This window comes from Schistocerca serialis, chromosome 5 (assembly GCF_023864345.2).
Source record: "Schistocerca serialis cubense isolate TAMUIC-IGC-003099 chromosome 5, iqSchSeri2.2, whole genome shotgun sequence".
In the NCBI taxonomy this organism is placed as follows: domain Eukaryota; kingdom Metazoa; phylum Arthropoda; class Insecta; order Orthoptera; family Acrididae; genus Schistocerca; species Schistocerca serialis.
The window spans coordinates 510,558,720-510,577,153 of NC_064642.1; the positions used below are offsets into that span (position 1 = coordinate 510,558,720).

General features: G+C 41.6%; 1 protein-coding gene across 1 annotated transcript in view; it reads right to left on the reverse strand.

Moving 5' to 3' along the window:
- The window catches only part of LOC126482037 (odorant receptor Or2-like), a 67,453-nt gene extending 49,394 nt beyond the window's left edge, over positions 1-18,059 (reverse strand). Inside the window, exons 1-2 of the mRNA XM_050106010.1 lie at positions 17,239-18,059; positions 2,625-2,724 (exon numbers count right to left, since the gene is read on the reverse strand). Of these exons, the coding sequence (XP_049961967.1) occupies positions 2,625-2,724; positions 17,239-18,059 (921 nt within the window). The remainder of the gene's footprint in view (positions 1-2,624; positions 2,725-17,238) is intronic.
- Between the last annotated feature and the right edge of the window lie 375 nt (positions 18,060-18,434).

An 18,434-nucleotide genomic window follows, 5' to 3' on the forward strand; every position in this document is an offset into this window, starting at 1 on the left:
TAAACCCACCCATAGATGTAAACAATCATGCATGAGCAACGCCTTAGACGGATGGAGTCCGACAGCAGATCAGTTCCAGACATTCCACCAGGAAGTACACTGCTCGTGTTGTTTGTTGTTCAACCATGCCTAGACGGTCAATACCGCGGTTTGATCGTATCCGCATTGTTACTTCGTGCCGGGAAGGGCTCTCAACCAGGGAAGTGTCCAGGCGTCTCGGAGTGAACCAAAGCGATGTTTTTCGGACATGGAGGAGATGCAGAGAGACAGGAACTGTCGATGACATGCCTCGCTCAGGCTGCCCAAGGGCTACTACTGCAGTGGGTGACCCCTACCTACGGACTGAGTCTTGGAGGAACCCTGACAGCAAAGCCACTGTGTTGAATAATGCTTTTCGTGCAGCTACAGGACGTCGTGTTACGACCCAAACTGTGTGCACGGCGAGGTCTGTCTTTGCAACCACAGCATCATGCAGCGCGGTAAAGATGGGCCCAACAACATGCCGAATGGACGACTCAGGATTGGCATCACGTTCTCTTCACCGATGAGTGTCGCATATGCCTTCAACCAGACAATTGTCGGAGACGTGTTTGGAGGCAACCTGGTCGGGCTGAACTCCTTAGACACACTGTCCAGCGAGTGCAGCGAGGTGGATGTTCCCTGCTGTTTTAGGGTGGCATTATGTGGGGCCGACGTACGCCGCTGGTGGTCATGGAAGGTGCCTAGCAGCTGTACGATACATGAATGTCATCCTCCGACCGATAGTGCAACCATATTGGCAGCGTATTTGCGAGGCATTCGTCTTCATGGACGACAATTCGCGCCCCCATCGTGCATATCTTGAGAATGACTTCCTTCAGGATAAAGACTCCGCTCGACTAGAGCGGCCAGCTTGTTCTCCAGACGTGAACCCTATCGAACATGTCTAGGATAAATTGAAAAGGGCTGTTTATGGACGACGTGACCCACCAACCACAGTGAGGGATCTACGCCGAATCGCCGTTGAGGAGTGGAACAATCTGGACCAACAGTGCCTTGATGAATTTGTGGATAGTATGCCACGACGAATACAGCCATGCATCAATGCAAGAGGACGTGCTACTGGGTGTTAGAGGTACCGGTGTGTACAGCAATCTGGACTACCACCTCTGAAGGTCTCGCTGTATGGTGGTACAACATGTAATGTGTGGTTTTCATGAGCAATAATAAGGTCGTAAATAATGTTTATATTGATCTCTATTCCAATTTTCTGAACAGCTTCCGGAACTCTCGGCACCGAGGTGATGCAAAACTTTTTTTGATGTGTGTATTAAAATCAGATATGCTTTCGTGTACTTTCATTTTATTTCAATTATTTATCTGAATAATCAACATTGGGCTAATAAAACTGCCTATAATTGTAAAAGGGGATAACATCGCTGTCAGTATGAACGTATGTAGGCCTAACTGTAGTGTTGTACTGAATATAATAAAACGCATTAAAATCTGTACGAAAATGAATTTAAATCACGCTGAAAAATTTTAGGATTTAGGCAATTCTGTCAATACCGTACCACGTTGCGTATAATTTAGTACTAAAAAGTTAACGTTTTGTATCATGAGAGTGATAAATACATGATTACCTAAAATTTAGAAGCGTTAATATTTCTGCACATACATATTTGCACCAAATGTTCGTAATTGCCAATATGATCTTTTAAAAGAGTTCTCCTTTTTGTATCAGTTTTTGTTGTTACTCCTAGTTCAACGGTTCCTTCCTCTGATTAAAGAAATTTTTATTTTAAAATGGAATTAGTGGGTACATACAGCATTATAGGCGCCTGTTGAATTCTATATTTGCAGTGGCATGTGTAAATCAAAAATGGTTCAAATGGCTCTAAGCAATATGGGACTTAACATCTGAGGTCATCAGTCCCCTAGACTTAGAACCACTTAAACCTAACTAACCTAAGGAAATCACACACATCCATGCCCGAGGCAGGATTCGAAGCTGCGACCGTAGCAGCAGCGTGGTTCCGGACTAAAGCGCCTAGAATCGCTCGGCCACAGCGGCCGGCGATGTGTAAATCAAAGTTACTCATTAACGAGTAAGACAAGTGCCTCACTACACAGAAGTTCAGATATGTAGCTTCTGATCTTCTATCCTGCATACCAAAGAATGTGACCAAAGATGCTCTTTAAGATTGTACGACACTCGTTAAGTTGTTACCCATTCCCAAACGATAAACGGCGCTCTAAAGGCTGCACAACTTACTTCTTAAATGTTGCAGAGGTTGAAAATACCGCTTCAGTTGTAATTTACTTTATTCTAACACGACCGGTTTCGGATTGTTACAAGTCCATCCTCCCCGTAGCTGTGCTGTGGTCCCCGAGCGCCGCGTGTACCAGGTGCAGTGTGCCGCCTGTGAGCGCATAGGCAACACACCGCGCCTGGTACACTCGGAGATCGGGGACCACAGCACAGCTACGGGGAGGATGGACTTGTAACAATCCGAAACCGGTCGTGTCAAAATAAAGTAAATTACAACTGAAGCTGAAGCGGTATTTTCAACCTCTGCTATAATACTCAGTTGCGGAAATTCTTCCAACAGGAAGCATTCACTATGAAAAACAATGGTACTCACATATGCCGCTGGAAAAATCATCATACAACCGTTGAACACTCCGATGGCCAACTGCATCATTGCTATAGGGTTCATAACACTTTCTAGGTACCCGATAAACCTGTAAACATAAAAACAATTGCATTACGTCAATGGAAATAAAGAGTACTTCTTTGGATTAGTTTCTGAGTTTATGAACGCTCACTCGTAGTTGAAAAGTTTTGGTACAAAAATAGTTTGGGAATGAAGTGGAGACACGAAGTAGGAATTGAGAAACCATTAAAAAGTATGAATGAGCAAAGAAATCTGTGAATAAACGTTGCCCGAAGAAAGAAAGGGTTATTAAGATATCTTTCAAGCCATGCAAGAATTGACAAGTAGGAATTTGAGGCCGGCCGGAGTGGCTGTGCGGTTCTAGGCGCTACAGTCTGGAACCTAGCGACCGCTACGGTCGCAGGTTCGAATTGTGCCTCAGACATGGATGTGTGTGATGTCCTTAGGTTAGTTAGGTTTAATTAGTTCTATGCTCTAGGCGACTGATGACCTCAGAAGTTAAGTCGCATAGTGCTCAGAGCCATTTGAACCATTTTTAGGAATTTGAAGGGACTGTTGTAGTGCCCCATTTTCAGTTTTTTGCGTTTTGTAGGACCTTTTCCAGCGTTTCGTTTGTACCAGCATCAGTCAACATGGAAACGAATACCCTTATTTGTAACACTTAAGTAATAACTGTTTGTTGCGTAAGGGAAGATGTCAAGAACAGAGACGCGCTTAATATCATAGCCGTGGCACCTGGTAAGATCGCAGTTACGCCAGGCTGCGAGCTTCAGGTAATCTTGGGTAATAAACAAACATCGCCACTAAAAGGGATCTTTATATGTATATGCGTCAATGTCTAGTATGCGGTTTACCTTTCGTTTAGCGTCCAGATCGGACGCATGTTTAGTGAAAGCGAGCAACAGCACTTTTTATTGCCCGAGTAAATAGCGTCTAAATCATTTGATTTGTAGCGAACAGTTGTGATGGTTGGGGTTGAAAATGGAGTAGCAAAAATTGCTCCCAAAACAGATTACATATAACTGATAAACTTTTTGTTTGATACATAGGAAGTGGTGACTTTGAATAGATTTTTTCAATCCTCCTTTTCTAGAGAATCGTCGAGTCAAAAGTATAATGATAATAAATTGTATATGTCTTGATACGCTCGAAGCCGGCCGTTGTGGCCGAGCGGTTCTAGGCGCTACAGTCTGGAACCGCGCCACCGCTACGGTCGCAGGTTCGAATCCTGCCTCGGGCATGGATGTGTGTGATGTCCTTAGGTTAGTTAGGTTTAATTAGTTCTAAGTTCTAGGGGACTGATGACCACAGATGTTAAGTCCCATAGTGCTCAGAGCCATTTGAACCATTTTTGATACGCTCGAGGATGTGGATCTACAAAAGTAAAGGTTACGATAGCAAATTGCATCAACTTGCCAATTCAGAACGCTATTCATAGGTATAAGCGATATTTGCATTAAATTATACATTTTGTCTGAAACAAAACTGTTGTGTTACTATTGTAACTAAAAGTGGTCCCGAGTTGTGGACAGTTGAAATTTCCTGTATGTATCTGAAATATTAACTGAATAGTTATAATTAGTTACATGTAAAGTTTGTAGCTCCAGACACAACGACTTATTAAATACCTTCGCTGCCTAACTAATAGTTGAACGGTTTCACAAATCAAAACGCTCTAACAGCAAAATCAGTTTTACCAAGGAGTCTAGAAATATTCCATAGTACTTTTTTTTTCTTAAATTCAGCCAGAGGCGTTATTTTCGGGCTTTAGTTTACGTAAAAGGGAAAGAGAAGTTTGGAGTAGCTGGTTTGTCATAAACTGACACTGCAGTAGCAACGACGACCAAGAATACAATACGATAAAATAAATAACAACAACCAACAACAACCCCCTAGCCGAGCCTCAGGTACAGGGCGGGTCGCAGGTGGCGGATAGCGAACGATCCATCAGATATGGTGGACAGCTGCGAATAAGGGGAAACCCAAATAAGCAGTCCCGGACCGAGGCGGCAGCATCACGAGGGTGTGGGAGGGTGACTTTTGGCAAGGGTCACACTCATTCAAAAACCACAGAACCCGAAGACGTTGCTGTGTCATGGCGAGTAAGTGCCGCCATTACAATAAGCACTGTCAACACCCAAATCCAGGACGCGTCTGAAGTGGGAACCATCGGCATCCTGGTCAGCGTCTGTTCACACAATGTGCGGCTGGTCATAATGCGCCAGGAACTAACAATCCCTGGTTCTAAACACCCAGTGGAAACACTGGACCAACTTGATTACAAGCAAGTATGACTCGTGCAAGTAATAACAACATTACCCCAGGTGGTAACCAATCCACCCATCAACAGATGGCAACCAGGAATTCGGATTCTGGGGAACCTGGACTTACACGATTACACCAGAGAAAGTCGGAGCTCTCTGGCAAACTTCCACTTAAAACACCTACATACATTGGAACCTTTAACATAAATACATTAATCCAACCAGGAAAACTTCTAAACCTTACAACAGAACTTGAAAAGCAAAAGATAGTAATACTAGCTTTACAGGAGACACGTTTTACAGATGAAGAAACATCAGATTATGGCAACTATCGCATCTTTAAGAGCAAGACGGATAAACGAATCGGAAGAGGAGCCCCCCATCTCGGGATGGCGTTTATCATACACAAGAGCGTGCTCAGCTCCATCAAGGAAGTTACTCCCGTAAATAATAGGATAATGACGATGCGCTTACAATGTGCCAACAAAACATACACAATGGTTAATGTTCATGCTCCCACAAACGGTGACAACAAGAAAAACCCCATAGAAACAGAAAAGTTCTGGGAAAATTTGGAGAATATAATGGCCAAGATTCCAAAAGATGATACAAAAGTTCTACTCGGCGATTTTAATGCCCAAATTGGTAGAGAGAAAATCCACCAAAAAACCGTAGGCAAATATCCTGCACATAAATTTACCAATAAAAATGGTACAAGGCTCGTCGAACTATGTAAGCAGAATAACCTGAAGATAATGTCAACATCTCTAAGAAAATGTCCAAGAAAACAAAAGACATGGAGATCTCCTATACAACAAATTGGCGAGTTTCAAATAGATCATGTGGCGATTTCATACCCAGTACAAAAAGAAATTTACGACGTCCAAGCACGCAGAGGAGCAAACATTGATTCAGACCATTACCTAACTAGAATTAAAATCAAGTTTACAGCACGAAGAAGTCATCAGAAGAAAACAGAAATACAGAAATATGACACCAAGAAGATTAAAGAATCTAAAGTAAAAGAAGAATGGGAGAAGGAAAAGGCAAACACATGGGAAGAATTTCATTCTAAAATCACGCGAATAGCTAAGGAAACTATTCCCTTGAAAAAGATATTCAAACACCCTTGGTGGGATTCAGACTGTGAAAATGCATTGGAAAGGAGAAAAAAGGCATTTCAAGAATATAACAGTAAAAAATCACAAGAAAGTCTACATTTATTTAACGAGGTTAGAAAACAGGTTTCAAAATCCATTAGGCAAGCAAAAAGGAAGTACACAAAGGCACAACTGGATGCCATAGAAGAAAATTTCCAAAACTATAATACAAGAGACTTCTACAGAACTTTCGCAGATAAAATACGAGGATATATCCCTCAAAATTTATGTTTCAGAAAACCTGATGGTAAATTAGCCCTAACAAACCAGGAAAACTGTCAAGTATTGGCTCAATATTTTTCTAACCTACTAAATTGCCCAGAACCTAGTTTAAGGTTTCCCAAAGAAATCAGTGCCAACGCTCAACCGGATTCATTACCACCAACACAGGAAGAAATCAAATGTCACATTAAAAACTTAAAAAATAATAGAACATCTGGCGAAGATGGCATTGTTGCAGAGCTATTAAAAAACCTAGGACCAAAGACGTTGCAAGAGCTCACAAAAATAATAACAAAAATATGGGAAACAGAAAAATTACCAGAGGATTGGAAATGTGCCCTTATTCACCCGTTACATAAAAAAGGAGACAGAACAAATGTCAATAACTACAGGGGAATCTCACTTTTACAAGTCACCTACAAAATTCTCTCAACATGCCTGCTGAAAAGAACACAAGAGCAGCTGGAACGCCAAATTGGTGATTATCAAGCAGGCTTTCGCCCCGGTCGCTCATGCATAGAACAAATATTAAATTTAAAGACAATATTAAAACACAAAGCAATTAGAAATGCCCCCATAATTTGTACATTCGTAGATTTTAAGAAAGCCTATGACTCAATTGACCGGCAATCTTTGTTTAACATTTTAGAGGAACTTGGACTTGACTCCAAAACACTAAGGCTTATCAAAGAATCACTGACAGACACTGTATCTAAAGTTAAATTCAGGGGAGAAATCTCTGAACCTTTTCTCATAAAAACTGGAGTACGTCAAGGTGACGGGCTATCTCCACTTCTGTTTAATATAGTCCTGGATAAAGTCATTAAGGAATGGGAAAAAGAATTAAAAAATCAATCCTACTGGAAACCAATCCATCTTGGTAGAACCAAAGACAACGTGGAGATATCTTGTTTAGCATTCGCGGACGACTTGGCCATACTTGCAGATGATGAAGAAATCGCCACCAAACAAATAGAGATCCTTAAGGAATGCGCGGATAAAGTAGGTTTACAAATTTCGTTTCAAAAGACAGAATTTTTCTGTACGAAATTCCATATACACAGTTTGAACACAAAATATGGAAAAATAAATAGAGTAAAACATTTTAAATACCTAGGTGAAATTTTGGAGCCAACCGGAGGAGAGAAAGTTGCACAGAAGATCAGACAACAGAAAATGAAGAGAGCATATGGTATGACACATGAAATATACAATAAAAAATGCATCTCCTCGAACACAAAAATCAGACACTACTGCGCAGTAATTAAGCCAGCAGCACTATATGCTAGTGAAACGCTCACACTCCACACAAAATGTGATTTAGAAAAAATACTAAAAGAAGAACGCAAAATTATGAGAAAGATTTTAGGTCCAAAATTAACAGAAGAAGGATACCGGATACAATCAAGAAGAACCACAGAAACTATATCAAACCTGGCAGCAGACATAAGAAGGCGAAGATTAAAATTTTATGGACATGTCACTAGACTTCCCCCCACACGACTCACCAACAGAATTCTCACTTACATAGAAAAAGTCAAATCAACAACACCATGGATTAGCCAAGTAAAATTAGATTTACAAAAAGCAAATATTGAACTTAAAGATGTCAAAGATAGAAAAACTTTTAGAAATAAGGTGGAAAAGTGGATTGTATTGTCGGAGAAGGAAGCACTAAAGAGACCAGGAACAAAATGGACAGAAGAAAGAAAAAGAAAACATGGAGAACGAATGAAAGAAGTATGGAAGAAACGACGTCAGAAAGCTTTGCGTGATCCTTCTGGGTCCATTCGCGATAAGTAAGTAAGTAATAACAACAACCAGCAGTGAGATCAATTGTGTTTATTCCCATTAATTTTGTATGTAATACAAGCGCGGAGGCGATGTTTCTCTGTAAACTTACATCCATTTGTCATAGTAAACCTGCCGAGGTAGCCGTCGTGGCTTGTTGGGTTGGGTTGTCACGAAAAGCAGGTGGAACGCTCCACAGTACAGATGAATTACTGTAAGGCAGAGAAAAGAATGGTATCGTACACAATACGTCTGTTATCTAATCAATACATAGGTAATGACAAAGTCGAATCAATTTAGATATGCAGCGACGTCAAAGCTATCGAGGCATTTAAAACCGTACAAGAATGAAGAACGTTAATTACAATATTCCTTTCTAGTATTCGATGTAATTTCTTCTGCTGAACCTTATTCAGAATATGTAAAGTTTCAAAGGAAAGTTCATAATATTCCTTGTACAGCTCCGACTGGTTTGTGCGGAAAAATGTATGTAAGGCCCTACGTTATGAAAGTGATAACACTACTTGACTGAGAAATAAAGTTGAGCGTTCGGAAAAAAAGTGCTTTCTTGTTCACGCATTACGACCACCATCACTATGTTCTTCAGACCAGAAATATGTAAGTGACATACATGTATTATATTTACAAAATATTTAGGCCAATCAACACAATGAATGTGGACAAGCTATCCGCACGGAAAGGGCAACACAAATGAAAATGAGACAGTTGGTAAAAAAGTAAGTAAACTGTTTATTATGTCGAAAGTAATAGCCACAACTGTTAGTACAATTATACCACTGTGAGACAAGACGGTTATTGCCTGCATGGAAAAAGTTTACGATTGCCTACGCAACCATGTATGTTGCTGGGCGTGCTTCTCTTCTTCCGAAGCAAATCGATGGCCACGAATGTCTTTCTGCAGGGCTCTAAACATAAAGGAATCGCATGGGGAGACATGGGAACTCTATGGACGATGCGTAGGAGTTTGCCACAGAAATTCCTGCAGCGTGTTCGGGACAACCTTGGCAACATGTAGTCTGCCAGATCCCCTCGCTTCTAAACTGATACTGTTATTACTCAACTTAGCCGCGAGTCCGTAGAGGGTGATATATGTGACTTACAGTATAACTGGTCAGCATTTCCACCCGGAATTTGCTAGTATAAGTCGAACCTTCCTTGATCCTCCTTGGTGGGTCGTGTCGTCGGATTTCCTCCTAACTGTGCGCGGTGCAGCTCTCGTAAATGTCATCCCGTGCAGATTCTTCATTGGCGCATTGGATGTTTCTGTCGGTGGAAGCTAATTATCTGAAATTGCTGTCGATCAACTTTGGGGTATCTATTTACTCGAAATTAACATTCAGAATGCCGTAATATCACTTTTTTTACTTGTTTCGCGTACGCTGCAGAATTTTCGCTGAGAAGGCCTTACACACATTCCATACAGTACTGATTACTCCCCGTGCGATGTACATATTTGGAGCCCTGAAGTAACACGTTCGTTGCCGTCGATTTGGTTCGGAAGAAGAGGTGTATGCCTAGCTACAATCATGGTTCCGTAGACGATTACAAACACATTTCCATGAAGTCACGGACCGTCTTGTCTCACTGTGGGATAAATGTATTAACAGTTAGGGTGATTATTTTTGAAATAATAAACAGTTTACTTACTTTTTTGCCATCTGTCTCGTATTCATCTGGTCCATACTCCGGTAGCCACTTTATGGACGACGACTATCAGTTACCTCCTTTCGTGTTCGCTTGATAATGGTGGGCAGGAAGAAAACTCATAAAATTTCTCTGATTTTTCTGTCATGGAGGGAAGTTATATCTTGTTTTACATTTCTATGGTAAACCTCTCCGTGTCGCACAGTTGCTCTCAAATAACGTGAAGCTCTCATGGTGAATGAACATGTGTTGGCGTCAGGAAGGGCATCCGGCCAGTAACTGTCACTAACACCGCCTCAACTCATGTTACAAGGCTACTCCGTAGAGAAACGTAAAACGTCAAGGAAGAAGAGGAACTAGAATACCCGGAAAACAAATTCGCTGTAAATTTTGCTCACTGCTGCAAGTGTCCATTTCACATTCTGGCAGTAGAGAGCGCGGAGATGTGAAATGGGACGTTATATCAGTCGTAGATAAGATAAACTGTCACTGTTACTGTTTGGTAGAGTACTCTGATACTCAGTTAGTTCCTTAAAGCGGATGCTCGGAAATAGCTTGAACGACATCCTAATATTGTGCTTGACTGTGTGATCCATATAGTTAGACTAACATAATGCACGCTCCGCACAGAAAGCAGGAAAGACAACGACACACGTTTTCTTTCCTCTCGTGTATCTTTTTTTGTTTATTTATTTGCAACATGCTCCATTACAATATTTGTAATATTTGTACTGTATGATGATGATGATGATGATGATGATGATGATGATGATGATGATAATGACGAGAGAAAGGAGAGGGTGAAGCCCGGCAGCAGCACATAGACTACTCCTCGCGAAAAGCACCAAGGGGACCGTCAAGATTAACGTACCTATCCGACGGACGGATCGCTATCAACAGCGTCAAATGCCCTCACTTCATGAGACACTACGGAGAGATCTGGTATTTAAACCTGGTCAATAGCACAAAGTCTTGTGATCAAGAGCCTTACCACCACTACCTATTCTCCCGCTGCTGGCCAAATATTGCAGTGAAACTCACATGAATTTGACATGAGGAAAAGACTTAACTTGGAAACATTCCAAAACAGACGCCATGTTCTTCTAGATACGTAAACAATATCAAGAATAAGTTCCCAACGGGAAAATGGTAATTTTAAATAGAATAAGTTCCCAACGGAGAAAATAGTAATTTTCAACTATAGCGGAGGGTTAGAAGGTAATATTTGATAGTTTCATTTACCATAGAAGTCAACAGGGTGAGTAGAAAGATCCGTAACCAAGGACTGGAAAGTTGCACAGGTCACACCAATATTCAAGAAAGGTAGTAGGAGTAATCCACAAAATTACAGGCCCATATCGTTAACGTCGATATGCAGCAAGATTTTGGAACATATATTGTGTTCGAACATGATGTATTACCTCGAAGAAAACGGTCTATTGACATACACTCAACTCGGGTTTCGAAAACATTGTTCCTGTGAAACACAATTACTTTTTTATTCACATGAAGTGTTGAGTGCTATTGACAAGAGATTTAAGATCGATTCGGCATTTCTGGATTTCCGGAAGGCTTTTGACACTGTACCACACAAGCAGCTCGTAGCGAAATTGCGTGCTTATGGAATATCGTCTCAGTTATGTGACTGGATTTGTGATTTCCTGTCAGAGAGGTCGTAGTTCGTAGTAACTGACGGAATGTCATCGAGTAAAACAGAAGTGATTTCCGGCGTGCCCCAAGGTAGTGTTATATACCCTTTGCTGTTCCGTATCTATATAAACGATTTGGGAGACAATCTGAGCAGCCGTCTTCGATTGGTTGCAGATGACGCTGTCGTTTATCGACTAATAAAGTCATCAGAAGATCAAAACAAACTGCAAAACGATTTAGAAAAGTTATCTGAATGGTGCGAAAAGTGGCAGATGACCCCAAATAAGGAAAAGTGTGAGGTCATCCACATGAGTGCTAAAAGGATCTCGTTAAACTTCGGTTACACGATAAATCAGTGTAATCTAAAAGCGGTAGATTCAGCTAAATACCGAGGTATTACATTTACGAACAACTTAAAATGGAAGGAACACATAGAAAATGTTGTGGGGAAGGCTAATCAAAGACTGCGTTTTATTGGCAGGACACTTACCAGATAGGACCGACGGAGTACGTACGAAAAAGTTCAAAGAAGGGCATCACGTTTTGTATTATCGCGAAATATGGGAGAGAGTGTCACAGAAATGATAGAGGATTTGGGCTGTAAATCATTAAAACAAAGGCGTTTTTCGTTGCGACGGAATCTTCTCACGAAATTCCAGTCACCAACTTTCTCTTCCGAATGCGAAAATATTTTGTTGACACCGACCTAGATAGGGAGGAATGATTACCAGGATAAAATAAGGGAAATCACAGCTCGTACGGTAAGATATAGGTGTTCATTCTTTCTGCACGCTATACGAGATTGGAATTATAGAGAATTGTGAAGTTGGTTCGATGAACCCTCTGCCAGGCACTTAAATGTGATTAGCAGAGTATCCATGTGGATGTAGATGTAGATGTACATGTAGAAACTGAAGAAAGTGTCTTCATCGCAGTAGAAGTCTCAAATCGTTCAAATTACCGTCTGCTGCCTCATTGCAGGACAAAGAACTAATCGTTCAAATTACGATCTGCCCACTAGTGGATGGTGAAGCTCCGATGGGACAATTATTACACAGTTTTATACTGCATGCCACTACAACATTTGCGTTGTCAGAATTTACAATACTTTTCCGTGATAACCTCAATTATCAGCATCCCTCCAAAGAGCTGTCTCATACAAGCATCCAAAAATGGCTGCAAAACTTCGGCGAAGGACGTTTACGGCCTGTTGACCGTTTACTGCTTCTTATACGCTCCTCCGTATCACCTCAGAACACTTACATTATGAAGGGGACTTTTTGCTCTCTTGATAGATATTAAGCTTTAAATTTACCTATAGAAGAATCCTATTAAGAATGGTATGGCGGCATACAGAGCGTCTCAAAATGCTGCACTCTTCAAAAACATAACTCCTGCACACGGTGGACAATGCTGACAGTCCTCAAACATACGCAGTAGGAGTGCTCCACACGAACCGATTACCTATAAGCGCTTTAAAATTAGATCAGAAAACCTCTGAGAGTTTCGCCCTTCTCCGCATCAAAAAACCCATACAATCATTCACATAGTTCCAAATTTACAGTTGGAATACCACCCTCCACACTCGGTGTGGAACGTATAACGTAAAACATAGACAAAGCTCATTGTTACATTGTCATGCAGCCTTTCCAAAACTACTTTTTTTTACTATAGCACAGATAGAAGTTTGACAGCTGTAGTCCAGAGGTGTTTCTGCATGCAAAAAAAAAAAAAAAAAAGAGATTTCAAATGTTTTTAAAGGATGTATTTGTTTGACATTCTACGTACACAAGACGGAGAGAAGGAGCCTAGATAGCAGATGCCTGGAACTAGATTCACTCCGTAACCGGCCGTCTGCTGTGGCCGAGCGGTTCTAGGCGCTTCAGTCCGGAACCGCGCTGCTGCTACAGTCGCAGGTTCGAATCCTGCCTCGGGCATGGATGCGTGTGATGTCCTTAGGTTAGTTAGATTTAAGTCGTTCTAAGTCTAGGGGACTGATGACCTCAGATGTTAAGTCCCATAGTACTCAGAGCCATTTGAACAATTTGAACCACTCCGTAACCAACCTGCAACAAACAACAGTGCATATGAGAGAATTGCACCATTGACGTGTATCGTGGAAAATATTAGTTTGCAGGTGTAAATCGACGTGAACTTCGTTGTTTCTTTATCCGCTCAAAATCGACCCGCAGAAATTTGTTGTGTTTCCTGCGCAACGTATATCAGTCCACGATCGGAACGCAAAGGAAGTTTTCGCTGCTTATACAGCAGAAAGAGCGGTCACGCAGCTCTTAGTGTTTCCGGGCTGCACATGCGACTATGTTACATTTCAGACGTTTACTTGGCCGGACAGAAGAATCTGAAACAATGTGAGACAGGAGGACGAGCTTACGTGCATTTTAAATGGATAACATATTTCTAGTTCTGCGACAAGCAGATCTTAGGACGTTTTGCTTCGGCATTCTTAAAAATAACGTCTTGTTTGCAAACATATTTCGAGATATGTGAGCCCAGTTAGCCCCCGCAAATTAAAATCTCTCTGTCTCAATATACTGAAGAATATCAGTAAATTCCAGTTACCTACCAACACAGCATGAATGGCAGTTTACGTAGAAAACGAATGAATCCGCGACTAAAATGTAAAAGCAGGTGTTTCCTTTATTTAGCACCTCTGAGTACTTCATTTTACTTTAGTAACATTAATATGACAGAAAACACGGGCACTGATAATAAATAGGTTGGCATGCGCTGCAGACAGTATAGAAAGTGTTCATTATTCATCAGTGTCACTCTTGTGCGAATAAATTTACATGATGGAATCTGTTACTCTCGGCATTTGTCGGACAGTTTCACTTATGAAATCGTTTCGTGTTATCAGTCGAGTTGCATTGTCGCCTTGAAGTTCCGTTGCAACGAGATTCCTACTCGTCACCATCAGAGAAAATTATTTCTCTAGATTATAAAGTAGGATACTCGTTGAAGCGTATGTTCTACACATCGCTGCATCTCGACTCATAACGTGATAAGATTTCATAAATCTCTACCTCTTTTCAGTGTAACTCACTTCATAACTAAGTCCCAAGCTTTGTTACTGTTCGAAAACAGGTAAGAAAACGCAATATGGCTGAAGCAGTTGCCCAGAAGGGAATTTGATTTCCGCTTCTCCACGTCAAATGCGTCAAATACTTGTCGATTCTGATTCCAATGACCACAAAAATTTTCTTTGAGTCGTCATCTAACAACGTGATCGATTGTCGTCAGATTCAGTAGTTGCACAAGAACTTCAAATGGATGCGGTATTGAAGTATTATTATCAAAGAGTTTCAAACATCTTTTAAGGATTATGAACACACACATTTTCGTTACCCATGAAACCTCGCTGAGAAATTCTGTCAAAATGTAGCGTATGTGCGCTGTCCACATATCCATTCTCCCTTGCACTGTCTCTTTTAAGGAGGAGCAAGTCGCGCCCAGAGAAAGCAACCACATAATATAGGTAATTCTAATAAACTGTGATTTACATAGCAAAGTTTATCAGACGGTACATTACCATGCCATTACTTGGAGATAAAACTAATAAAGATTTTGCCTCACATGAAATTTTCAGTCATAGTTATTTAAAAACAGTTTACTATTTTCTGAATCCTTTTGTAGACAGTGTAAGTCACTCAGAGCGTCAACACGAAAAGTGTTAGCAAGCAAGATAAACATTCAAAATTACAGTAAGTTGAGGTCACTGTTCTCTCCCTTGACTTGCAGGACATATGAGTCATTTAAAATGACAACATTGAAACGGGAAAAGAGGCTGGAAGCAAAAAGTTCTCTCTAGCTCTATGGGTGAGGTGTTCCAGGCATCTACAACTTAGTCCCACCTACTCGTCTAATGTACGTAGCATGTGGAATAAATATATGCCCCTTAAGAAACAAGCTGGAATGTCTTATTCATATCAAAGAAGCATCTTTGGGTTATTACTGTTCGTTTTTCTATCTGTGATGAAAAGTCGGTTTTGTAAAGACCTGAATCATGGCGTAACTATGAAGTTCATGTTTAACGCATTCAGTTCTCGGGAAACTAAGTATACTGTTGTGTTAATTGAAATAGTAGGGTAATATGAACTTGCAAATGTATTAATTCGTAAGGGACAGTGGAGAGATTCCCATGTGGCTTTTTCTGACATAATTTGAGGTACATTTGTTTGTTTCGGGTACTCCGAGAAAAAATTTTCTATTTGGTGATTACAGTATTTTGAGATAGCATTTCAGCTCCTTTAGAATATCTCTTGGCGCTGTTATGGCGCAGTTATGTATAAGATTTACATCTTTATGTAACACACAACTTTTAAACGATATCTGTTAACTTAGACGCGAAATGGTTTCTGTCGAACTGAAGGCAACTCCAGGTTGCAACATCCAATACAGACATAACAATCTGAGCTTCAAGGTTACGAACAAATACATCGACAACAATTTTTTCGGGTTGATTTGAATGCCTCAAATTTTGCACACGCAGATATTTCTGTAATAACAGAGCTATTAAGCTAAATAAGGAGCTACAGATTTCAACACAGCCATGCCGTTGAAGATAAGGCAAACCTACCAGCTGTGAATTTAAGTGGTGGTTCAAATGGTTCTGAGCACTATGGGACTTAACAGCTGTGGTCATCAGTCCCCTAGAACTTAGCACTACTTAAACCTAACTAACCTAAGGACATCACACACATCCATGCCCGAGGCAGGATTCGAACCTGCGACCGTAGCAGTCGCGCGGTTCCGGACTGCGCGCCTAGAACCGCGAGACCACCGCGGCCTGCTGAATTTAAGTGCATCGTACGTGTATACAGGTATGGGACCTAAGAAAGAGCGCTCTGGGTTACCGAGCATGCTGTTGTTAATTTCTGATAAACGATGCTTCTCATAAGAAACGACATGCTCACTACAAGCGAGTCAGCCACGCCATTTAGAGTACTGGACTTCTGCAACAGCCTGTATGTTTAACTATTATTTTAACGCTCTCAAATTCGGTGTCAGCTGTAAGACAGTCTAGGCAGAAGGGAGAAGAATATCCAGATTTTATAACTGTTTAAAAAAATCCATTTGTTTCTTGTACAGTGACAAAGACTGAGTGTTCGTTGGTATTTCATAAATATCAGGCAAGAAACCGTAATAATCCGTGTAATCAACCGAAACTTCGATTATTTTTTCGTATTAGTCGATATAAATATCTTTTGTGTAAATGTTAGCAGAAACAAAGTAGTGTGCCATCCGTATGGGTAAATCGAGATAAATGTGCTGTAACTGAGGTTGGTTTTACAGGAGCCGTGGTCTTTTCAGCAGTAGCATAACGTTACATCATGATTATGAGGGAATAAAAGTTAAAAAAGTAATACAAATAATGGAAACAATGGAAAAGCCAGGATCGAATAATGACAATATTATGACAAAGAAAGTTTATTAATCATCATATAGTGGAGATGATGAGTCGCAGACAGGCACAACAAAAAAGCTGCCAAACAAGTAAGCTTTCGATCAAAAGACCTCCTTCTGAATTAGACAAAATACTGACGTCTGCCTAGGCCTGACCAGAGACAGTGGTCATGTGTTTATGGGTTGCGAATGTGTGTGTGTGTGTTTTGCCTAATACAGAAGAAGGCCTTTTTGCCGAAAACTTACTTGTTTAGCAGTCTTTTTGTTGTGGCTGTCTGCAACCCAACATCCCCACTATATGGTCAGCAGCAATCTTTCCTTTTCATAAGATTGCATTCAGTACTGCTCGTCTTTTTCTATTGGTTCCCGGAAAAACAGAAGTGTAGGTTTCTCTATATTTTGTACCTTGTGATATCCTGATGTGTGCGGATGCAAAGGCACAATTGTTTATATGCCTCAATAGCAGCCTTAGACTTCTGCAATCTCTTGTTTTCATTAGACTCAAACTGTTCATTCTTGTCTGCTCTCAGAAGCTGAAGATCAGCGATGCGCTCGCTCAGAATTTTGAGCTGAGCTGAGATGTGAAACATAACCACTATGAAGAAACTATCCATCTGCACGTGGATTAAACCAACGAAAAACATCGAGATGACCTGCAACGCGTAAGACAGCTCATACGCGTACATGGGCAAGATCGTAGTGTTCGTCACTGGGAGTTGCTGGAAAGGTAATCTTTTTTCGGGTGACATCAGTGGTGCAACGAACCAAATAGAGAGCAGGGAGACATTATACGCGTTGAAGGCCTTCGAGATGCGAATACCGCGTCTTTGCACCTCCTCGAAGATTGCCCCGCGCGTAGACCGACTCCGCACGTACTCTCTCTGGCTGTTTACCAGCGCGTCCAGCCACCGCACCAGACGACAGTAGCCGGCCTCGTTGCAGAGGAAGAACGTCGCCTTGGTCGAACCGACGACCATTATCGACAAGCACGACAGTGCCAACGTGTAGTCCTCCAGATCGCCGCGCAACGTGCAGAGGTGGACAACGCCTTCGGCAATGTGTCCCAAGCTCAGCGCGGAGATGGTGACTGTGAAGATGCGAAACAACGGCGAACCCGACAGCGGCCACACGCCGAATGCGTGCAGCCAGCGCAGGTTGTACTGGAGAACGGACCCAGCCGCGTACTGCCACGTCAGTGGCTCCACGGCCTGTGAATCCCACTCCATGGGGAGCGACTGCCCGGAAACGGGGACTCTCCTCGCTTTCAGCTCTACAGTTCCGTATCGCCACCGGCAGCTCAGATGATGTGGGCGAGACAAGACTCCCGGCTGCGCCGTCCTCCACACGCGGACGCTCTTATAAACGAAGAGCGGCAATCAACAGAAAGGTCAAACCAGATTTCTTTCTGCACAGCTCGCAGGTCGCTGGACTGACCTCGCTGCGTGTTAAAGAGAATTTCTGATTAGCATAATACACTCTTGTATTTAAAAGCATATAGTGTGGCTAGGAAACCAGTTTGACGTCACTCCTATGTACACAGTTTACACCAATAGCTGTGCGAGAACGACTGTGCATCTCAAAAATCCCACGAGAGAAATCAA